Here is a 16,759-nt window from a genome sequence, read left to right as displayed (position 1 = left end):
TGCTAAACACTATGATCTCATTTAAATTGTGCGGAAACGTGTTTTAAACTAATATGGGTCATTCCAAGGACACGTGTCTTTTGTGTGACCTCTTTATGTTCGGCTCCCTGTCATTGTAGCCGTAACAGGCTGAGAAATAAGGATTTTTTGGGGTTTGTTGTATCTCGGCTTTTGTTGAGGAGATATTCTTTATACGATTTCAATATTAATTAGCAATGTTACTGTATATAAGTAAGGCATTAATTATACAGTGCCTAAATATAGTTTTTGTAATAATTATCCTTTGCTATTAAATCAATATGGAGTTCATTATACATTGCTAAAATACATTAGAAAGCGCGACAAAATTGTAAGGGTTTACTTGTAACCTCTTGTAGTATAAACTATAAAGGCCCGTTCGCGCCTCTAATACTAGGGGGGGGGGCTTTGGCTTGTATAGGATTGTCGTTTTTCCTCAATAGGGGGCGCGTTTTTTCAAAGTTTTGTGTGGTCTTGTTCTTACTATTGAAATTGATCTTGACTAGATATCCAATATTGGCTAAATAGTTATTTCATATTGTATGCAATTTACAGATTTTCATCTATTTCAACGAAAAATAATTTAAAGGTGAATTAATTGTGTATTTACCTAATTAAATTGATATGTAATATTCCTACTTATGCAAAAGCAATCAGATTATTTTATATTATTCAACGGTGTGAATAAAATACAAATTCTAAAAAAAGAAAAAATAACAATCAAACTTGAAAAAAATTGCAATTGAAAAACTTCAAAGTTTATGTAAGGCAAAGGCTTAGGCCCTAAGCTGCGGAATCAACTATTTAGCAACGCTTACTATATTTTAAAGTTCCAAAATTGTTACTACGTATTCAATATATTGTGCAGATTAATTAAAAATTAGAAAAGAATGGCAAACTCTTACCTTAAAATAATTGTCGACCACTAAAACAAAAAGTTCAAAAACCTCCAGCCACTGGCAAGTGGCAACCAGTTGCTCCAACCGTCGTCAGATGTTTAAACTCTCTGACATCACGTGAGTTAAGCGATGAAAAATCGCGCCTCTATTGGGAAAAGTTGGCGAACTGAATTTCCTCAATCTGATTTTTTTGCCGCGAGCGAACGGGCCTTTATACTCTAGGTTGGCAATGCTTTGCTAAACTTTTTATAATTGATTGTTTTACGGAAAACCATCAGTATGTTAGAAAGGCTAGAAATAAGTAGTAGTACTGCGGCATTGTACTCATAATCAATGTGTCTACCTTGAATATTATTATCAAATACTATTCCGTTGTAAGGGTAAAAGAAATAGTTAGACAATAATGTTTCTTGGTGTATTTTGATGAATGAGAATACGATTTTTCCTTCGATCCTAAATACCTGTAAAACAATATACCAGACAACACCTTCTACTCTTTGTTTCATACCCTAGCCTACTTTTTTATCTTCTAATATGTTAAGTAATCCCACAAACCTTAATATTTTAATTTTCCACAACATAAAATGAATATATATATATATATATATGTATATTAGTGAGGTAAGACACAATCCAGCTTTAGTATTTTAAAAAGTTAGCAATAAAGCTATACATTGTTGAGGTATAACGAGAGGATAGTGTTTTCACGTCAACCGAGTTGTGAACATTAGTTTTTATAACACGTATAATTGATAATTTTCATTTTGACGTTAGCAGTTTCTTATCAATAGAAAGCAATAATTGCAACTCGAGGTAAATAAGTGGGTAGATAGTTATTTTCTCGCCTCAAAGAGGTATAATTTTGTTTACCCAACTTGTTCGTTAATTAATTAATTTTTGCTGGAAAATAAATAAATACTATTGAAACGTCTCTATTTTAGACTCCAAATAGTCGTAAGGGTAATCCAGCGTATAACCCTGGAAGGCCACGTAAGAGAAGGGCCCCGAAAAATTTACAACGCGCTTGAAAAGGCAGTGTGGTGAAAAGGTTAGTTTTAATCTTTCATTATAAATAGTCTAAAAACTAAAACTATTTTTTTAAAAACAAACTATCACGCTTTCTTAGGACCCAACTAGCGAGTAATCAGAACAAAAATCATGTAAATAGTGAAAATGATTCAAGATTGTAATATGAAAGTTTGTTCGATGTTAACTAATAATGTAAAATATAAATTGACCAAATTTTAATAAATTAAACTTAATATCAAAATCAACGAAGCATTGTGTGTTTTTTATGTTCAGTCCGAACTGTTGCAACTGATATTCCGAGGCAGCAAAACTGAGAATAATTAACTTCACAGTGAACATTTTCAGAATTGGTGGTGGGAAGGCTAAGTATACAGATTGGTGCCTCGTCCCACAGCCCACTCGATCACGCAAGTTGCTTGCGCTATAGAAGCCCGTTCAAACAGCGAAAAGTCAAGAATATGACCGATTAGTACTCCTTGGTCAAACGAGTCTAAGAATTAGCATTATGTCTATGGGAAAATGCCGTTTTTTGGAGTAAAATGGGCGTAATTTCGCTTTTTGTGGATCAAATGTCGTGAAATTTTAAGAAAAGGTGCGTAGTAACGTTTTCTATAGTCCTACTAATTTTCAAGTTTCAAGAGTGAATAGTTTTTCAGTAAAAAAATAAACACTAGGCCCAACCGATAACGTTCGTCAAAGCAGTCTAAGAATTAGCATTATCTCTATGGGAAAATGCCGTTTTTAGCCACATCGTAGTATACGATAGGCTCTTAGTTTGACCCGAGCCGTCCGTAGTAGTAGTAGTAGCAGGAGTTCATAATAACCCGAAGTACGAAACTGGTTAAAAAGCCCGTAACAACAAAGTTTCGCCGTAAAGCTCAGCGGATTTATACACCGCTTAACTCCCAAAGAAATAGTAACCCCATTTTTATGCCCACGCGCATTAACTTCCACACTTCCGGTTTAGCACTATTTTTATCTTGTGATTTTGGGAGCGAAAATGGCTCACGTCTGCTTCTGTCGGAACGGTGTAATTAGGTGGCTAAGAAGTTGGCTTTTAGTCGGGGTTTCTAGTTTTCTACGAAACATTTAAACGATCGTCAATGATGTTTTGTTGTGATACGTGTGAGTGAGAATTCCGTGGTTAAATTAAAACGGTTTGGACAAATTTATTCCCAGTATCTTTAATATAAGAATTGCAACGTGTTTCTACGTCCACCATATCGCCATTTTTCTTTTCGACGGAGATCCCAGCCAACGGAAGTTTTGTAACGAAAACCAAGGAGCATAGATACCACTACGATATACTGTAAGGTTACTTGTATGTCCATAAACAGGCTAATCCATTCTATGCGCAACGACAGAATCTTGTTGTTCGCGATTTTTACCATTAGCTCTATGGCTAGTTTCATACTTCCCCCCCGAAGGGGGGTTATTATGAACTCCTGGTAGTAGTAGTAGTGGCCGGGGTTGTCGCTTCGTTATCGTCAGATTTTAGCTTAAAAGGAACTTTATATTACCACAACCCACCCATAGGGGTAACTGGGCTCGGTTAGAGATTTAATTTTAATTAAAATTTTTTCAGGTCAGACCCGGGAATCGAACCCGAGTCGCTGGCGTAGTACATAAACACTCTAACCACTGAACCATAGAGACTCGATAGAAACCCCGAGTTTTTTAGCCACATCGTAGTATACGATGAGGCTCTTAGTTTGACCCGAGCCGTAGTAGTAGTAGTAGTAGTAGTAGTACATGTGGCCGGAGTTTTCGCTTTCGTTATCGTTATTTTTTGGCTTAAAAGGAACTCCATATTACCACAACCCACCCATAGGGGTAACTGGGCTCGGTTAGAGATTTAATTTTAATTAAAAATTTTTTCGGATGGCAGCCGGGAATCGAACCCGGGTCGTTGGCGTGGTAAGCAAAGATTCTACCATTGAGCCATAGAGACTTGATAGAAACCCCGAGTTTTTTATTATTTATTTTTATCTCTAAAATGTCGGGGTGATGTGGGGTGGGATACCTCTTAATCTGTGGGGTCGGATACTTATGAATTTGTATGTTTGGGGTTTTTTATATTTATTTTCTTTTTATTTATGTGCTAATTAAATAGATAACGATTTTCCCCGTTTCGTTCTCGTTCGGTAGCTATCGCCATCTATGTTATGATTGACTGGATCGTTTTGGCGGTTAATTCAAATGTGGGTTTAGATAGAGCTAACATAGTGTTAAATGAGCGTAATGCGTTTGATCATTTTAGCATTGCTAAAGGTAATTCGAGGGGATAATCACTAAAATGGGTAATCACTATAATGAACTTGTATCTTTGGGGTCGGATACTTCTGAACCTGTATCTTTGGGGTCGGGTACTTCTGAACTTGTATCTTTGGGGTCGGGTACTTCTGAACTTGTATCTTTGGGGTCGGATACTTCTGAACTTGAATCATTGGGGTCGGGTACTTCTGAACTTGTATCTTTGGGGTCGGATACTTCTGAACTTGAATCTTTGGGGTCGGATACTTCTGAACTTGAATCTTTGGGGTCGGATACTTCTGAACTTGAATCTTTGGGGTCGGATACTTCTGAACTTGAATCTTTGGGGTCGGATACTTCTGAACTTGAATCTTTGGGGTCGGATACTTCTGAACTTGAATCTTTGGGGTCGGATACTTCTGAACTTGTATCTTTGGGGTCGGATACTTCTGAACTTGTATCTTTGGGTCGGATACTTCTGAACTTGTATCTTTGGGGTCGGATACTTCTGAACTTGTATCTTTGGGGTCGGATACTTCTGAACTTGTATCTTTGGGGTCGGATACTTCTGAACTTGTATCTTTGGGGTCGGATACTTCTGAACTTGTATCTTTGGGGTCGGATACTTCTGAACTTGTATCTTTGGGGTATGGGTTTAGATAGAGCTAACATAGTGTTAAATGAGCGTTACGCGTTTGATCATTTTAGCATTGCTAAAGGTAATTCGAGGGGATAATCACTATAACTAAACTTTCGCTTTCAAACGTTTCTGGGCATAAATATCTGTTCTTCGATTCGCCGGAATATTAGAATTACAGCGTAAGTAAGTTTATACGGTTATAATTTTATCACTGTTTAGAGTAGGGCATCGATTTTATGCACGGTAAATCATTTAAGCATTGTAAAAGATAGCGCTATTCACTCATTAGGGTAAGTTATAGAGGGGTTATCCACTCATTAGTGTAGGGTATAGAGGGGCTATTCACTCGTACGATGTGGCTACTATTACGAGCCCTTGGGCCGTCTTGTTATCATTTATTTTTATCTCTAAAATGTCGGGGTGATGTGGGGTGGGGTACCTCTTAATCTGTGGGGTCGGAAACTTTTGAATTTTTATCTGTGGGGTCGATACTTATGAATTTGTATGTTTGGGGTTTTTAGCCTTATCGTATCTTTGGGGTCGTATACTCCATCAGACTTCATTAATTAAAATGAAAGTGGCGAATTTAATTCTTAAATGAACTTGTATCTTTGGGGTCGGATACTTCTGAATTTGTATTTTTGGGGTCAGATACTTCTGAATTTGTATTTTTGGGGTCGGATACTTCTGAATTTGTATCTTTGGGGTCGGTTACTTCTGAATTTGTATCTTTGGGGTAGGATACTTCTGAACTTGTATCTTTGGGGTCGGATATTTCTGAATTTGTATCTTTGGGGTCGGATATTTCTGAATTTGTATCTTTGGGGTCGGATACTTCTGAACTTGTATCTTTGGGGTCGGATATTTCTGAATCTGTGTCTTTGGGGTCGGATACTTCTGAATTTGTATCTTTGGGGTCGGATACTACGATGGGGCTCTAATCTGGCCGGGGCCGTCTTGTTTGAAGTAAAATGGGCGTAATTTCGCTTTTTGTGGATCAAATGTCGTCAGAAGAAAATAGGAGAAGTGGGTAGCCGTAGCCTTGAGCCATACAAGTCGTCCAGTGATTCTCACTTACAATGGTCGATTCCCCTACCACCCTTAAAATTTGAATCTGGCCAATCGGCGCGAAGCATAAAATAGTACCAGATTTCATTGCGAACGCCACCATGTAGCGAACTGTGGAACTAACTTGTGTAGTCTGCTTATATTTCTGCTGTGCTTCAGTTTGAGTTAGGGTTACGTCAGGCAACGGGTTAATGCGGATATTGGTTTAATTAAGGACGAAAATTCGGTTATTTAATAAAATGAATGTCGTTAAGAGTACGCAGTGTGATTTAACGTACAAGGAAACTACCGATAAGAAAACTCAGGCTGTGTTGAAAGGAAAAGTAAGATCTACCCAAACCAATCCCAATGTTAAAAATCAAACTACAACAACTTGGATACAACTTTATTACTTTGAACTCTTCCCTATCACAGTTTAAAACTTCGGACAAGTTAATTTTATCCCTGGAACTTAGAAATACCATTGTTTTTAAAAATAAAGACATATTTTAAAATAAGTTATGAATTTAGTACTTACCACTCGATTCCAGCCTCTGCCATTCTGCCTGAGTGCCTCACTGCCTCTAGCAGACGCCTCTAGTCAGTTGGAAGGCGTAGGACCGTACTGTCCACAGAATCACGTCACTCGTGTGTTAATGCGCGTAAAAATCCTATCTCTCTTCACCCCCACGGGGAGGGAAATGGCGCGAAAAATCCGTAAACGGGACGCCTCGCGAAGTTGCCCAAGCTACCCACTTCCCCTATTTTCTTCTGATGTCGTGAAATTTTCGGAAGAGGTGCGTAGTAACGTTTTCTAAAGTCCTACAAATTTTCAAGTTTCAAGAGTGAATAGTTTTTCAGTAAAAATATAAACACTAGGCCCAAACAATCCCGCTGATATGTTCTTCATCAAAATTCTGTATTTAAGGTCTTATATTTTATTTATTATTACAATTAACTAGTCGTTAAAACTATTTGTGAAATATGTGACTGAAATACAAGAACTACAAGTATTGGGGGAAAAAATTATTTATTTGAAAAATTGAAGTGTTTTGAATCAAATATCATGGTATTTAAGTTAAATGTGTTATTTATTTCAATTAACTAATGGTTACAATTAATTGGCAAGTAAGTGAAAAGCAAGAACTACAAGTATTGGAAGGAAAAATTATTTATTTGAAAAATTAAAAGTGTTTTGAATAAAATATGGTATTTAAGGCAAATAAAAGTGTTATTTATTTATTGTATCAATTAACTAATGGCCACAATTAATTGGTAAATAAGTGAAAAACCAAGAACTAAAAATTAAGGTGCTTCGAATTTTTCACCTGTTGGTTGAGAAACAAAAGGATTATTAAATAAAAACCACAAACGCAAAAATATTTTATTAAAGTCTGTTTTTACATGGCCTAAGTGAAAGATTACACTTTATGAATTTTTCTTGATAGTGGTTTTGAGACGAGTTCTTTGGTCTTCTCGTATCTCTCTGATGTTTTTCGAGAAATATTGTCAATTAAAGTGGGCACAAGCTTTTCGCAAATGAGTTTGGCAACTAGCAAAGGATGCTCCCCATCATTAAACTCACACAGAAGGACTGGTGAACGTTGGATTTTTTCTCCAAAATTGCTCTTATATATTTGCGCGGATGTGAGGAGCGCTTTGCAAATGCGGTACTGCTCTGTCTACGAAAGATACCACTGTGGATATCAGCGAGACAAATGCTGGGCTTGGATAGCGAAGTTCACCCTGATCTGTGCTTCTTATCAGGTCAAGCAGAGGTGTTCGAAGACGTGGTTCAGATATGTTTAATTGGCAAAAGCCACAAAATTTCCTTTCTTGCATCAATCTGATAATGTATCCCGCTAATCCAGCAACACTAGCCAGGTTTAGTGTTGCTCTCTGCGGAGCTGGGAGTTCTGATAGCTCATCTAGAATGGAAATAACGTTTAAGGGAAGTTTTGGTTCTAATACTGTACCTGACGTAGTTAATTGGTCATGAAAATCGGTGTTAGAATGGGCAGGATGTTCTGGGAAATCTTCAGCTTAAACATTTGCTCCGCTGGAAGAAGCGTTAATTTTCCCTTTTTTCAAAATGTTTTCCAGACTAAACAGAGTTGCTCTGGCATCAAGCATGTCATTTCCACCTGACATAGACCGAAGTTTAGAGAAAAAGAGCTCAACATTGTCACTCGTTAGCTTCCTGGTCAAAACGTAGTGGAAACCTTGCTCGAGAAGATAGCCAACAGAAGCGACAGTCGACTCGGTGGTGACCTTAAATGCCTCGAAAGTTTCTGTTGTAAAAAAGAATTTCTGTTTATCAAATTGAATGTCGTTAAAGGGGGAGGTGCAGAAAATTAAATTTAATTGAAACCTATTTTTTTTTTGTGAGGAATGATGTAAAACGTGCTCATACAAAATATCACTTAAAAATATTCAGTCGTTTTTTCACAATAAGAATTACAAAACACCGTTTTTACACAAAAAATTCCACGCGAAATTCACATTTTCAATTTAGGGGCGTGGCTTAAAACTATTTCTGGCGCGTAGAAAAGCATATGTTTCGCCCTCTCGCGATCGGCAGGCCGGGTCACGCGCCCTCAAGGCAGTAATCGTGGGAAATCGGAACGAGAATCTCCAATGTCTCTAATCGCTGGCGCGTGGGGGGGGCTCTATTTAAAATAGAGCCCCCCAGAAATTTTTCAGACTTTAAATTTTGCCAAGTTTGGTTTTTGCAATTTTGCGACTATAAAATGTACTCTGAATGTACTAAAAGTATATATTTTCTTGGATAGTTTTTTCTGCTCTACCTTTTAGGCACAAAATCTCAGTTTTTTTTGATTTTGCTGTTTGTCACCCTTTAATGTATTGTAAAAAAGTGGTTTGGAGCCACTCCAGTCTCTCGTCATCAATGGTGGTGAATGGTGCTTTGTTGTCATTACGAGATTGGTAACAGTGCCTCTTATTGCAGATGTTGTGCAAATCGAACCACTTTTGCACCATTTTCATGTACTCGATAGTAGGTCCAGCCCTTCTAAATTTGTACGCTTGCGGGTGACTGTTGCAATGCGTGCACAGGTATTCAATGGCAGCGATGACTGGTGTAGAAAATATGTCAACTGCTCTCTGGACATTCATTTTCTCAAAGCTAGATGGATACACATGTTTTCGTGTCAAACGTCTAACTGGCTTGACCGTTTCGTTTTTTTGAAGTTCGTAAAGTTGAATTACGAATTTTCCAGATATCAGTGAAGAATCATCATCTGTTTCAATGTTCATGAATCTATTTCTGAGGTTCTTTAAGATATGACTTGGGTCAATGCTTAAAAAAAGGCGCCTGGTTTCATCATTAGGATGCTGAATGTTACATTCCAGTTTGCAACGAGGGCCACTGCTCATTCGGCGCATCATGGCCACATTTGTCTTGGCATTGTCAGTGACCACTCTCACAATTGAAAATCCACATTCTTCAACATCCTTAATGACCATTATAACTAGGCGATGCAAGTCTTCCCCAGTGGTCTGTCTGGTAAAAAAATAAGCAACTGGTATTGTGTATGATGTAGAAAGACCATTAATCACAAAGCACAGGAGCTGATTTGCGACTACAGGTTCCTTTGGCCTTTCACTTAGACACTCATCAATGTCATCCATTGACAAATTTGAAGAGGTTTCTGCTGGTGGTTTCTTTAAGTCTTTCAACCCAAACACTCTATCAATGCGTTTGTCATAAACTAGTTTGGGGTTTATTGCCATTTCGTCAATGATCAGTGATACAAATATTTCTTGGGGTTCTAGACGTTTTGCTTCTGCTTCAAGGCGTTCCTTCACCAACTTGGTACAACCAGTCTCCCCATCAACTCCACCAGTATACCTTTTACAGTATACCTTTTAAGTGTACTTTTCGAAGGAAGAGTTAGAAATCCAGATTTCTTTGGATGGTTATAACCTTTTGGTGAGGTAAATTCCAAACAGCACACTGTCGAACTACTTCCAAATTCCAAGAAGGCCTTTTCTTCTGAAAGTTGTAAATAAGGTCCAAGAGGAAAGAAGCTTCTCCACAACCTTCATCAGCTTCTTCGATAATTCGTTTGACCTTCTTGAAAGCGCCTTGCTGGTACTGTCTTAGTTCGCATTGTGCGTCTGTTAGTTTTTCTTGAAGCTCTTGCAATTTTTTGTAGGCCTGTGCGAGTACTCGATAGGACTCGAAAGCTCGATCGAGTCTCGAGCCAAGTACTCGGCTCGAGGCTCGATAAGCAACTTTAGAAAGGCTCGACAAGTTTTCGAGCCTCGGAAAAAAGTTCGATAAAAGCTCGAGACCAAGGCTTAAGGTTATCGAGGTTCAGTCAGTGGTCTGTGAGATTCTAGATTAGGTTAAAGGTCAAGAATTACAATCTAACACAGACTATTAAATGTTGAGACGCTGCAGAGGCAAAAAGGAATTACGTATTTTTTGACGCCCCCATCAGCAACGTCACTTACGTGCTGGAGGGAGGGGCTCTATACCGGGCTATGAGTCGGACTGAAGTAAATACTAACCGTTCTCCATTCCTACTTCTAAAATTTAATTTATCCCTGGCCATAGATTAAACTAAAAAGGTTTCGAAGTCTTACATAAAAATAAAAGAAACTATACTAAACATTGCATTTAAAGAAAATTATTTATTTCAACTCGTTTTATACGCTTCAAGGTATATGTCAAATGAATTAAATATAATTAAAATGAAATTATACCAAAAATATAAATTTTTTTGGGATAAAAACTCGAATTACTCATATCTAAACTACTTAATTAAGATTACAACTACACGAGCCGTTGGTCAAACCCCATGTTTCGCATTAAAGCTTAAATTCATTTACATTTTCATCGAAGTACATGAAAAGGCGCGAAATTCAAAGGTTTGGGGTAAAATAGGGAATATTCGGCAAGAATCATTCCATTAAACATTGCAATTAAAGTGAATTGTTTATTAAACTCATTTTCTACTCTGCCGAAGTACAATCCAAAGTTAATTTCCACTTACTTAAGAATAATTAACGAGAAATTAGACCAAAAATATACATTTTTTGGATAAAAATTATAATATCCTTAATTAAACTACTTAATTAAGATTTAAAAACGAGCCGTTTCCAATTTCACACTTAGCTAATTTATACAAAATTTGTTCGTCCAACCTCATTTTACTATTTTACGTTTAAGTTTATCTAAATAATCAATAAAATACACTAACAGTAGTGAAATTTGAAAGTTTTGAGGTAAAATAGTGACTATTTGGCATTTTTCAGCAAAATTATATGGGGTAAAATGGAAAAATATGCCGAGCCTTTAAAAAAGAGCGTGAACTTCAAAAGTTTGTGGTGAAATAGTGAATGTTCGGCAAGGATCCAAAACTCCACTATGTATTGCAAATAGGCTCATTTTTTCAACTAAATTATTCTAATGAACAACGATGTAACGTTTGTTTAAACTTAGTTAACGTGAAATTAACCCAAAATTACAATTTTTTCGGTAAGAACATGGATAAATTTTAGATTAAATAACAAATTAAGATAAAACTTCAGATGGTGTTCGTACAGCCTCAAATGTTTCCTATTTTACGGATAATGCGTGTCTTTTACTGAACGATAATTTTAAATTAACCCAAATCAATAGCGTGAGCATTTGGTGGATGCCCCGCCATTTGGGCTATACCTTACTCGTTACATGTCGTACCCCTAACGATTTTACTGAAGTAGAAGGTAATCTGAAATATTTCTTTCATACGGAATAGATGGTGGTGGAGTTAGAAGCCAATGCGACAGATTCGGTTTATGTGGAATGGACGAGAGGCTAGGCACATAAAGGAATAGTGGCCACTTAAAGAGTGGATCGGTACTCGAGTAAAATAATTAACATAGTGAAATATAATTTCCCCCGATTACGGGAAAAAGCGTACGCGGTTCAGAAATTAGGAACGAGTTTACATCCATGTAAAACCTGTGAACGCACTCTATTGTAACAAAGCACAGAAAGCCAGACACAGAAACGTTTCAGACAGTACCTCTCAATAGCATAACGTTCCTATAATAGAGGTAAAAATAGCGTTGATAAGGTATGTTTAAGGGCGAATAAAAGTTATGGATATAAATGTGATGAAAATTAATAAAAAGGAAGTAAAACGGTCGTTTAATTTTTCACTCAAAATGTTTAACATATACACTTGGAATTAATTGCAACCAAAAGATAGGAGAAGACAAGTTACAAATTTTTATTTGCTCTTGATTGCACGTTTGGAAATTTTCTAGCCTGGAGAGAAGCACCCAAAAACAAGAGGAAGAGGCGTCTCTTTATTTTTTATTTTAGTAACGTCATTTAATTTAAAATTAATTCTGAAAACGGTGGTGGTTAGTGAACCAAGATTCCTGTCCTTGACAATGGCAATGCGCACCGTTTCCGTTAATACAATTCAGAAAGGAGAAATTTAATGGATTCTTACGTAAACAGTTTCGGCAAATTCATTACAAAAGAGGATGAAAGATGGTTTTTGTACAACAAATTTAAAATGTTCATTTTAAGATTAAAAAGAAATTTTACATTGTCAAGCAGCCTTCAAATCCATCTATTCATTCTTGTGACTTCTACGTTTATGTGCTATCAAAGAACTCTTCCGCGTACATGCATAGTCACATTGATCAGAATTGAAGGGTTTTACACCATTGTGAATGCGTTGATGTGCGATCAAACTAATCTTCTGTGTACATTTATAGTCACAACGAGTACATTTGAAGGGTTTTTCGCCGCTATGAATGCGTTGATGCACGATCAAATTACCCTTCTGCGTGCTTGAAAAGTCGCACTGATCACATTTGAAGGGTTTTTCACCACTGTGAATGCGTTGATGTCTGATCAAATTAATCTTCTGGGTACATTTATAGTCACACCGAGCACATTTGAAGGGTTTTTCACCACTGTGAACGCGTTGATGTGTGATCAAATTTCTCTTATACTTGTGTGCATAGTCACACTGATCACATTTGTGTTTTTCTTCGTTACCCTTTCTAACGTGACGTTGCACTTTAACCGAAGTTTCTGCTTGAATTTACCTACAGAATATATATATAAAAGAAATATAAAACGACAATTTATAATTTAGTATTAAAAATAAAATACAGTAACATTCAAGCGAACTTAAAAGAAAAAAACGTAATGCTGAGGCCTCTACGAAAACTCAGTGTTAAAGAAAAGAAACAGTGCTGATGAGTAAACGAGCATATCAACAAAAAGGGGATGAAGATTAACTTTAATGGCGAGGAGAAAACTTGGCTCGAAACCAGAGAGAGTGGTAACTTATCGAAAGGGTTAAACTGGTCCATAAGTTATAGCTTGCTTTATAACTAGAGACCGTGAAATTTTAACTTGACCACCTAGTTTTTTATTAGCACGAGGGGAATTCGCGAAACATCCGCCGCTTTTCGTTCAAGGTTTGACGACACCTATGACTAATCACCTATTTAGATATCGCGCTCTCATAGACGGCACGAGGTTGGCATAAACCCTTTAGACGAAAGTTATCACTTGAGATAACTCGCTTAAAAAGTTAGAGAATTGCCCGCATTGTTTCTATTTTTTATTTTTTAAAAAAGTTTTCAAATTCTATGTAACGATGCTTTAATAGTGGTTAATAATAAAGCTCAGATGTTTCGGGTCCAGAATAGTATGTTCTAACAGGCCAGGGGTTCGCCGCATTACCAGTCTATAGAAGAACTCAATCAAATCAGTTTTAAAATTTACCGATATAAACCAGGCAGCTCGGTCAAATTCGGAAAAAATAAACATAAACAAATAAACAACTTCCGAAAATATTTTAGATTAAAATTTGATCACTGAAACGGTCCTCAGACAAATACAGAATCCGCGGACATCTTGAAAAATGGCGGCTAGAAATGTGAAGTTTCTTAGTGTAATTTGTAAATGCATTGAGTTTCATCAAATTAATTTCTTGCGTGCTTCCAAAGGAACACTAATCTCATTTTAGGTTTTTCTGATTCGCGTTTTAATGGGACGTTACAAATTTCATCCTTACTAAGTTTGATACTGAATTAATTTAGCCTGGATGAAGAAAAACCATTCACGGTAGAATTAACGATGTACTCATCACATAAAGTTTGCAAAAAAAAGGCATTAAATACGTAGAATTGTGTAGACGCACTTGAAAAGAATAGAATGTCAAGTTGTACGAACAAGCAATGTTGAAGAAAAGTAAGGGCTTTGATCACGTGAATCAGCGTACGCTTCAATAATATAAGCAGTATAACTACACTAAAGTGTGCAACTATATGGCCTCATGCCACTGTTATTAAGTATTTACAACCACAACGATTGAAAATAAGCATCGCTTAGGAGCTTTCGACCCAAGATTAGTTTTCATTAGGGCTGTGCGAATACTCGAATTATCGAATACTATTCGTTTAATTCGAATCGAGTATTCGATTCGACGAATCGAATTTGCCATTTTGACAAAAACGAGTATTCGATTCACAAAACGGTTATTCGAAAAGAAATTCGAATAACCGTTTTAAAAACGAATATAGTTCCATAAACCGAGTAATCGTTTCCTAGGTGCTAAATTCCAATAGTAAACGAGTATTCGACTGAAAATGTTAACGGCTAGTATGGTCACATAACATATATAGAGCGGTTTCATTTTTTTTTCTTTTTGAATTTCAACGCGAATGCGCAGTTCCTGGTGTTTTGTTTTTCCCTCACGAAATACTCAATCTTAGCACGGAGGTGTGTTGTAGAAGGAGTAGAGACTGGGCCTCTAGGGCCTAGACATAAGCGTACTAGTCATTTAGTGTTCCTCGCATAATTTTTGCGCATACCGAGCCTACAATCTCTGACGCCATTTCTCCATTCTCCTAGAGAACACGCGTTTCAAAGAAGGCGTAGTTTTCTTTTTTCCCGGCTTAACTCTTTGAATATTGTCCATATTATAGTTAATATAAATAGAAACAAGATATGCGCAAGGCATATTAACGCTGTTTGCAGTGTGATATTGTCTTTAACAAAACCCGAAATTAGGGATTCCCGCTACCAATAAGCAAGGCGTGGAAAAGTACAGGAAAAATATCAATAGCTTAACAACAATCCGTAGTGGCGCAAACGTTGAGTATCCGCATCCCACACCGGCGTCGTCACTCACTCGTGAGATCTAGTCCCGATGCCTCCGAGTGTAAGGATTTTCTCGTCGAAAATATGATCGAATTTAGTATAGATGTCGCTAGTGCGGTGGATAATGAAATTCCGGCAAACTCTGCCGCGTAATTTAAATTTACGAAAATGAACGCGAACGTGAAACAGCCAGCCTGCCTGCCAGCTAGCCAGCCAGCTAGCCAGCTAGCCAGCCAGCTAGCCAGCAAGCCAGCCAGCCTGCTTCCAGCGGTCGCCGTATAAAGCTGTTGCCTATAGGCAAACAGCTTAAAAATAGTAAAGGCATTTTAAATAAGATTTGCAAACGCTTGAGAAATTCCCTGCACTCCGACTCGATACACTAGGAATGTCAAATACCGCCCGGTTTAACCGAAAACCGGTTTTTTTACTCTTCGGAGCACCGTTTTTTTCAATTTTTAGGTTTTGGTCGGTTTTTTGAATTGAAAACCGAAAACCGGATCAGTGTTTTTTCAATTCACAAAATTAAAAGTTTTAGTTTTTCGACACTTGTTACTTACCTTCTGTTTACTTCTAGCAATCTACCACCATGGACACATATCAATTTTAAAGGAACTTTCGTTCTCACTCCAAGAAAAACCTGTGGAGTAATTTTCCATTGGTATATTCTAGAATGCCAATGGAAAACGGCCCTAGTTATCGCCTATTAGTACTACCTATTCGTACTAATATTCGGTCTTCGGGTCTATGTTGGAATATAGGATTTTTCAACATCTATCATAAACGGCCGGATAAAAATCGGTTTTCTGACAAACCAGTTTTTTGTCCAGTTTTTTGGAGCGGTTAAAACGGCCATTTATATTAATCGGTTAACCGAAAACCGGTTTCAACGTCAGTGGCTCACGGTCATCTTTCATGTTTACAGGGGCTTGTCTAGTTACGGAGGGAGGATCAAAATGCATACCCCTTTTAATGGACAAATAAGGTCTAGCTTTTTAGTAGAGGGGAAGCTACGAGTCTCTACTCGTTCTACAACACACTTCCTTGTGCTCGAACTACATTTCTTTAAAAACGAATAATATTCGTTTAAACGAGTACTCGATTCGGATTTCGAATAGGAGATTTACTATTCGATTCGTATTCGATTCGGTTTGAAAAACCACTATTCGCACAGCCCTAGTTTTCATCTAAGTTTAAAGCGGAATTACGTCCAAAAGCAGGGAGGCTTGTCTCCATCATTCGCGTTTTTCGGAGGGGGAAAAATACATTCGTTTTGTATTACGAGCAGTTAAAAGAAATACGCGACTAGACTTTATACCGATTAGGCGGAAATAGTTGCTTAGAAATATGATATCTCAATCTAGGTACTCAAGACTATTAAAGAATGAAATGACTTACGTGCAATTTCCGAACGAGGCGATGAGGTTTTACCTTCTGGATTCTTTGGAGCGACATCTTCTAATGTCTCCGAGATGGACAGCGAACTATTATGTTGAACTGCAATTGGAACTTCGGGTAAATCGCTTTCCATAGAGATGGGGGTCAATTCTGATAGTTCAATTGGGTTACGTTCTACTTCAGGAACATGCACTGGCACACACAATGAGCTCGGATCGACAAACTGTTCCACAGTTTGATTTTGTCCATCACTTTTCGTTGCATCTGTCACGGCGATTTCGGATTGGTTTTCATCAAGTTCGTTTTCTAGGACTCTTTCTAGTGAATCGC

General features: G+C 37.3%; 2 protein-coding genes and 1 long non-coding RNA gene across 6 annotated transcripts in view; 1 reads left to right on the top strand and 2 right to left on the bottom strand.

Annotated features, from left to right (window-relative positions):
* Nucleotides 1–7,501, top strand: part of LOC149679449 (uncharacterized) — a 30,617-nt gene extending 23,116 nt beyond the window's left edge. For 3 of the 4 annotated variants that reach the window (XM_089835226.1, XM_089835225.1, XM_089835224.1), the window contains 2 exons: nucleotides 1,859–1,965; nucleotides 2,044–2,195. In XM_089835226.1, the coding sequence (XP_089691352.1) occupies nucleotides 1,859–1,945 (87 nt within the window). In that variant the 3' untranslated portion in view covers nucleotides 1,946–1,965; nucleotides 2,044–2,195. Of the gene's footprint in view, nucleotides 1–1,858; nucleotides 1,966–2,043; nucleotides 2,196–7,405 lie in introns of those variants that run through there. The other variant, XM_089835227.1, reaches the window with a different exon arrangement.
* On the bottom strand, nucleotides 5,741–6,660 carry LOC149679450 (uncharacterized). Its single transcript, XR_016365777.1, has 2 exons — nucleotides 6,425–6,660; nucleotides 5,741–6,357 (listed from the first exon to the last, which is right to left on the bottom strand). It is a non-coding gene; the product is annotated as an uncharacterized LOC149679450 (long non-coding RNA).
* Nucleotides 7,502–7,928: 427 nt separating the features above from the next.
* On the bottom strand, nucleotides 7,929–9,210 carry LOC149679448 (uncharacterized). Its single transcript, XM_089835664.1, has 2 exons — nucleotides 8,741–9,210; nucleotides 7,929–8,317 (listed from the first exon to the last, which is right to left on the bottom strand). The coding sequence occupies exons 1-2, from the start codon at nucleotides 9,160–9,162 to the stop codon at nucleotides 7,930–7,932; spliced, it is 810 nt and encodes a 269-aa protein (XP_089691790.1). The 5' UTR covers nucleotides 9,163–9,210; the 3' UTR covers nucleotide 7,929.
* Nucleotides 9,211–16,759: the final 7,549 nt, after the last annotated feature.

This window comes from Phalangium opilio, unplaced genomic scaffold, assembly GCF_054372755.1.
Source record: "Phalangium opilio isolate 3A_F unplaced genomic scaffold, DU_Popi_V2 ptg000041l_1, whole genome shotgun sequence".
NCBI classification, from domain to species: domain Eukaryota; kingdom Metazoa; phylum Arthropoda; class Arachnida; order Opiliones; family Phalangiidae; genus Phalangium; species Phalangium opilio.
Note: the sequence above shows the minus strand (reverse complement) of the source record. Positions and strands in the feature narration are given on the sequence as shown.

Bases quoted from the DNA above. Each gene is read 5' to 3' on its own strand.
- LOC149679448 (XM_089835664.1), bottom strand. From the start codon at position 9,162: ATGAACATTGAAACAGATGATGATTCTTCACTGATATCTGGAAAATTC. The intron at 8,318-8,740 runs GTGACAAACAGC...AAACGACTGAAT, and splicing joins TTTTTACAATACATTAAAGG to ATTTTTAAGTGATATTTTGT.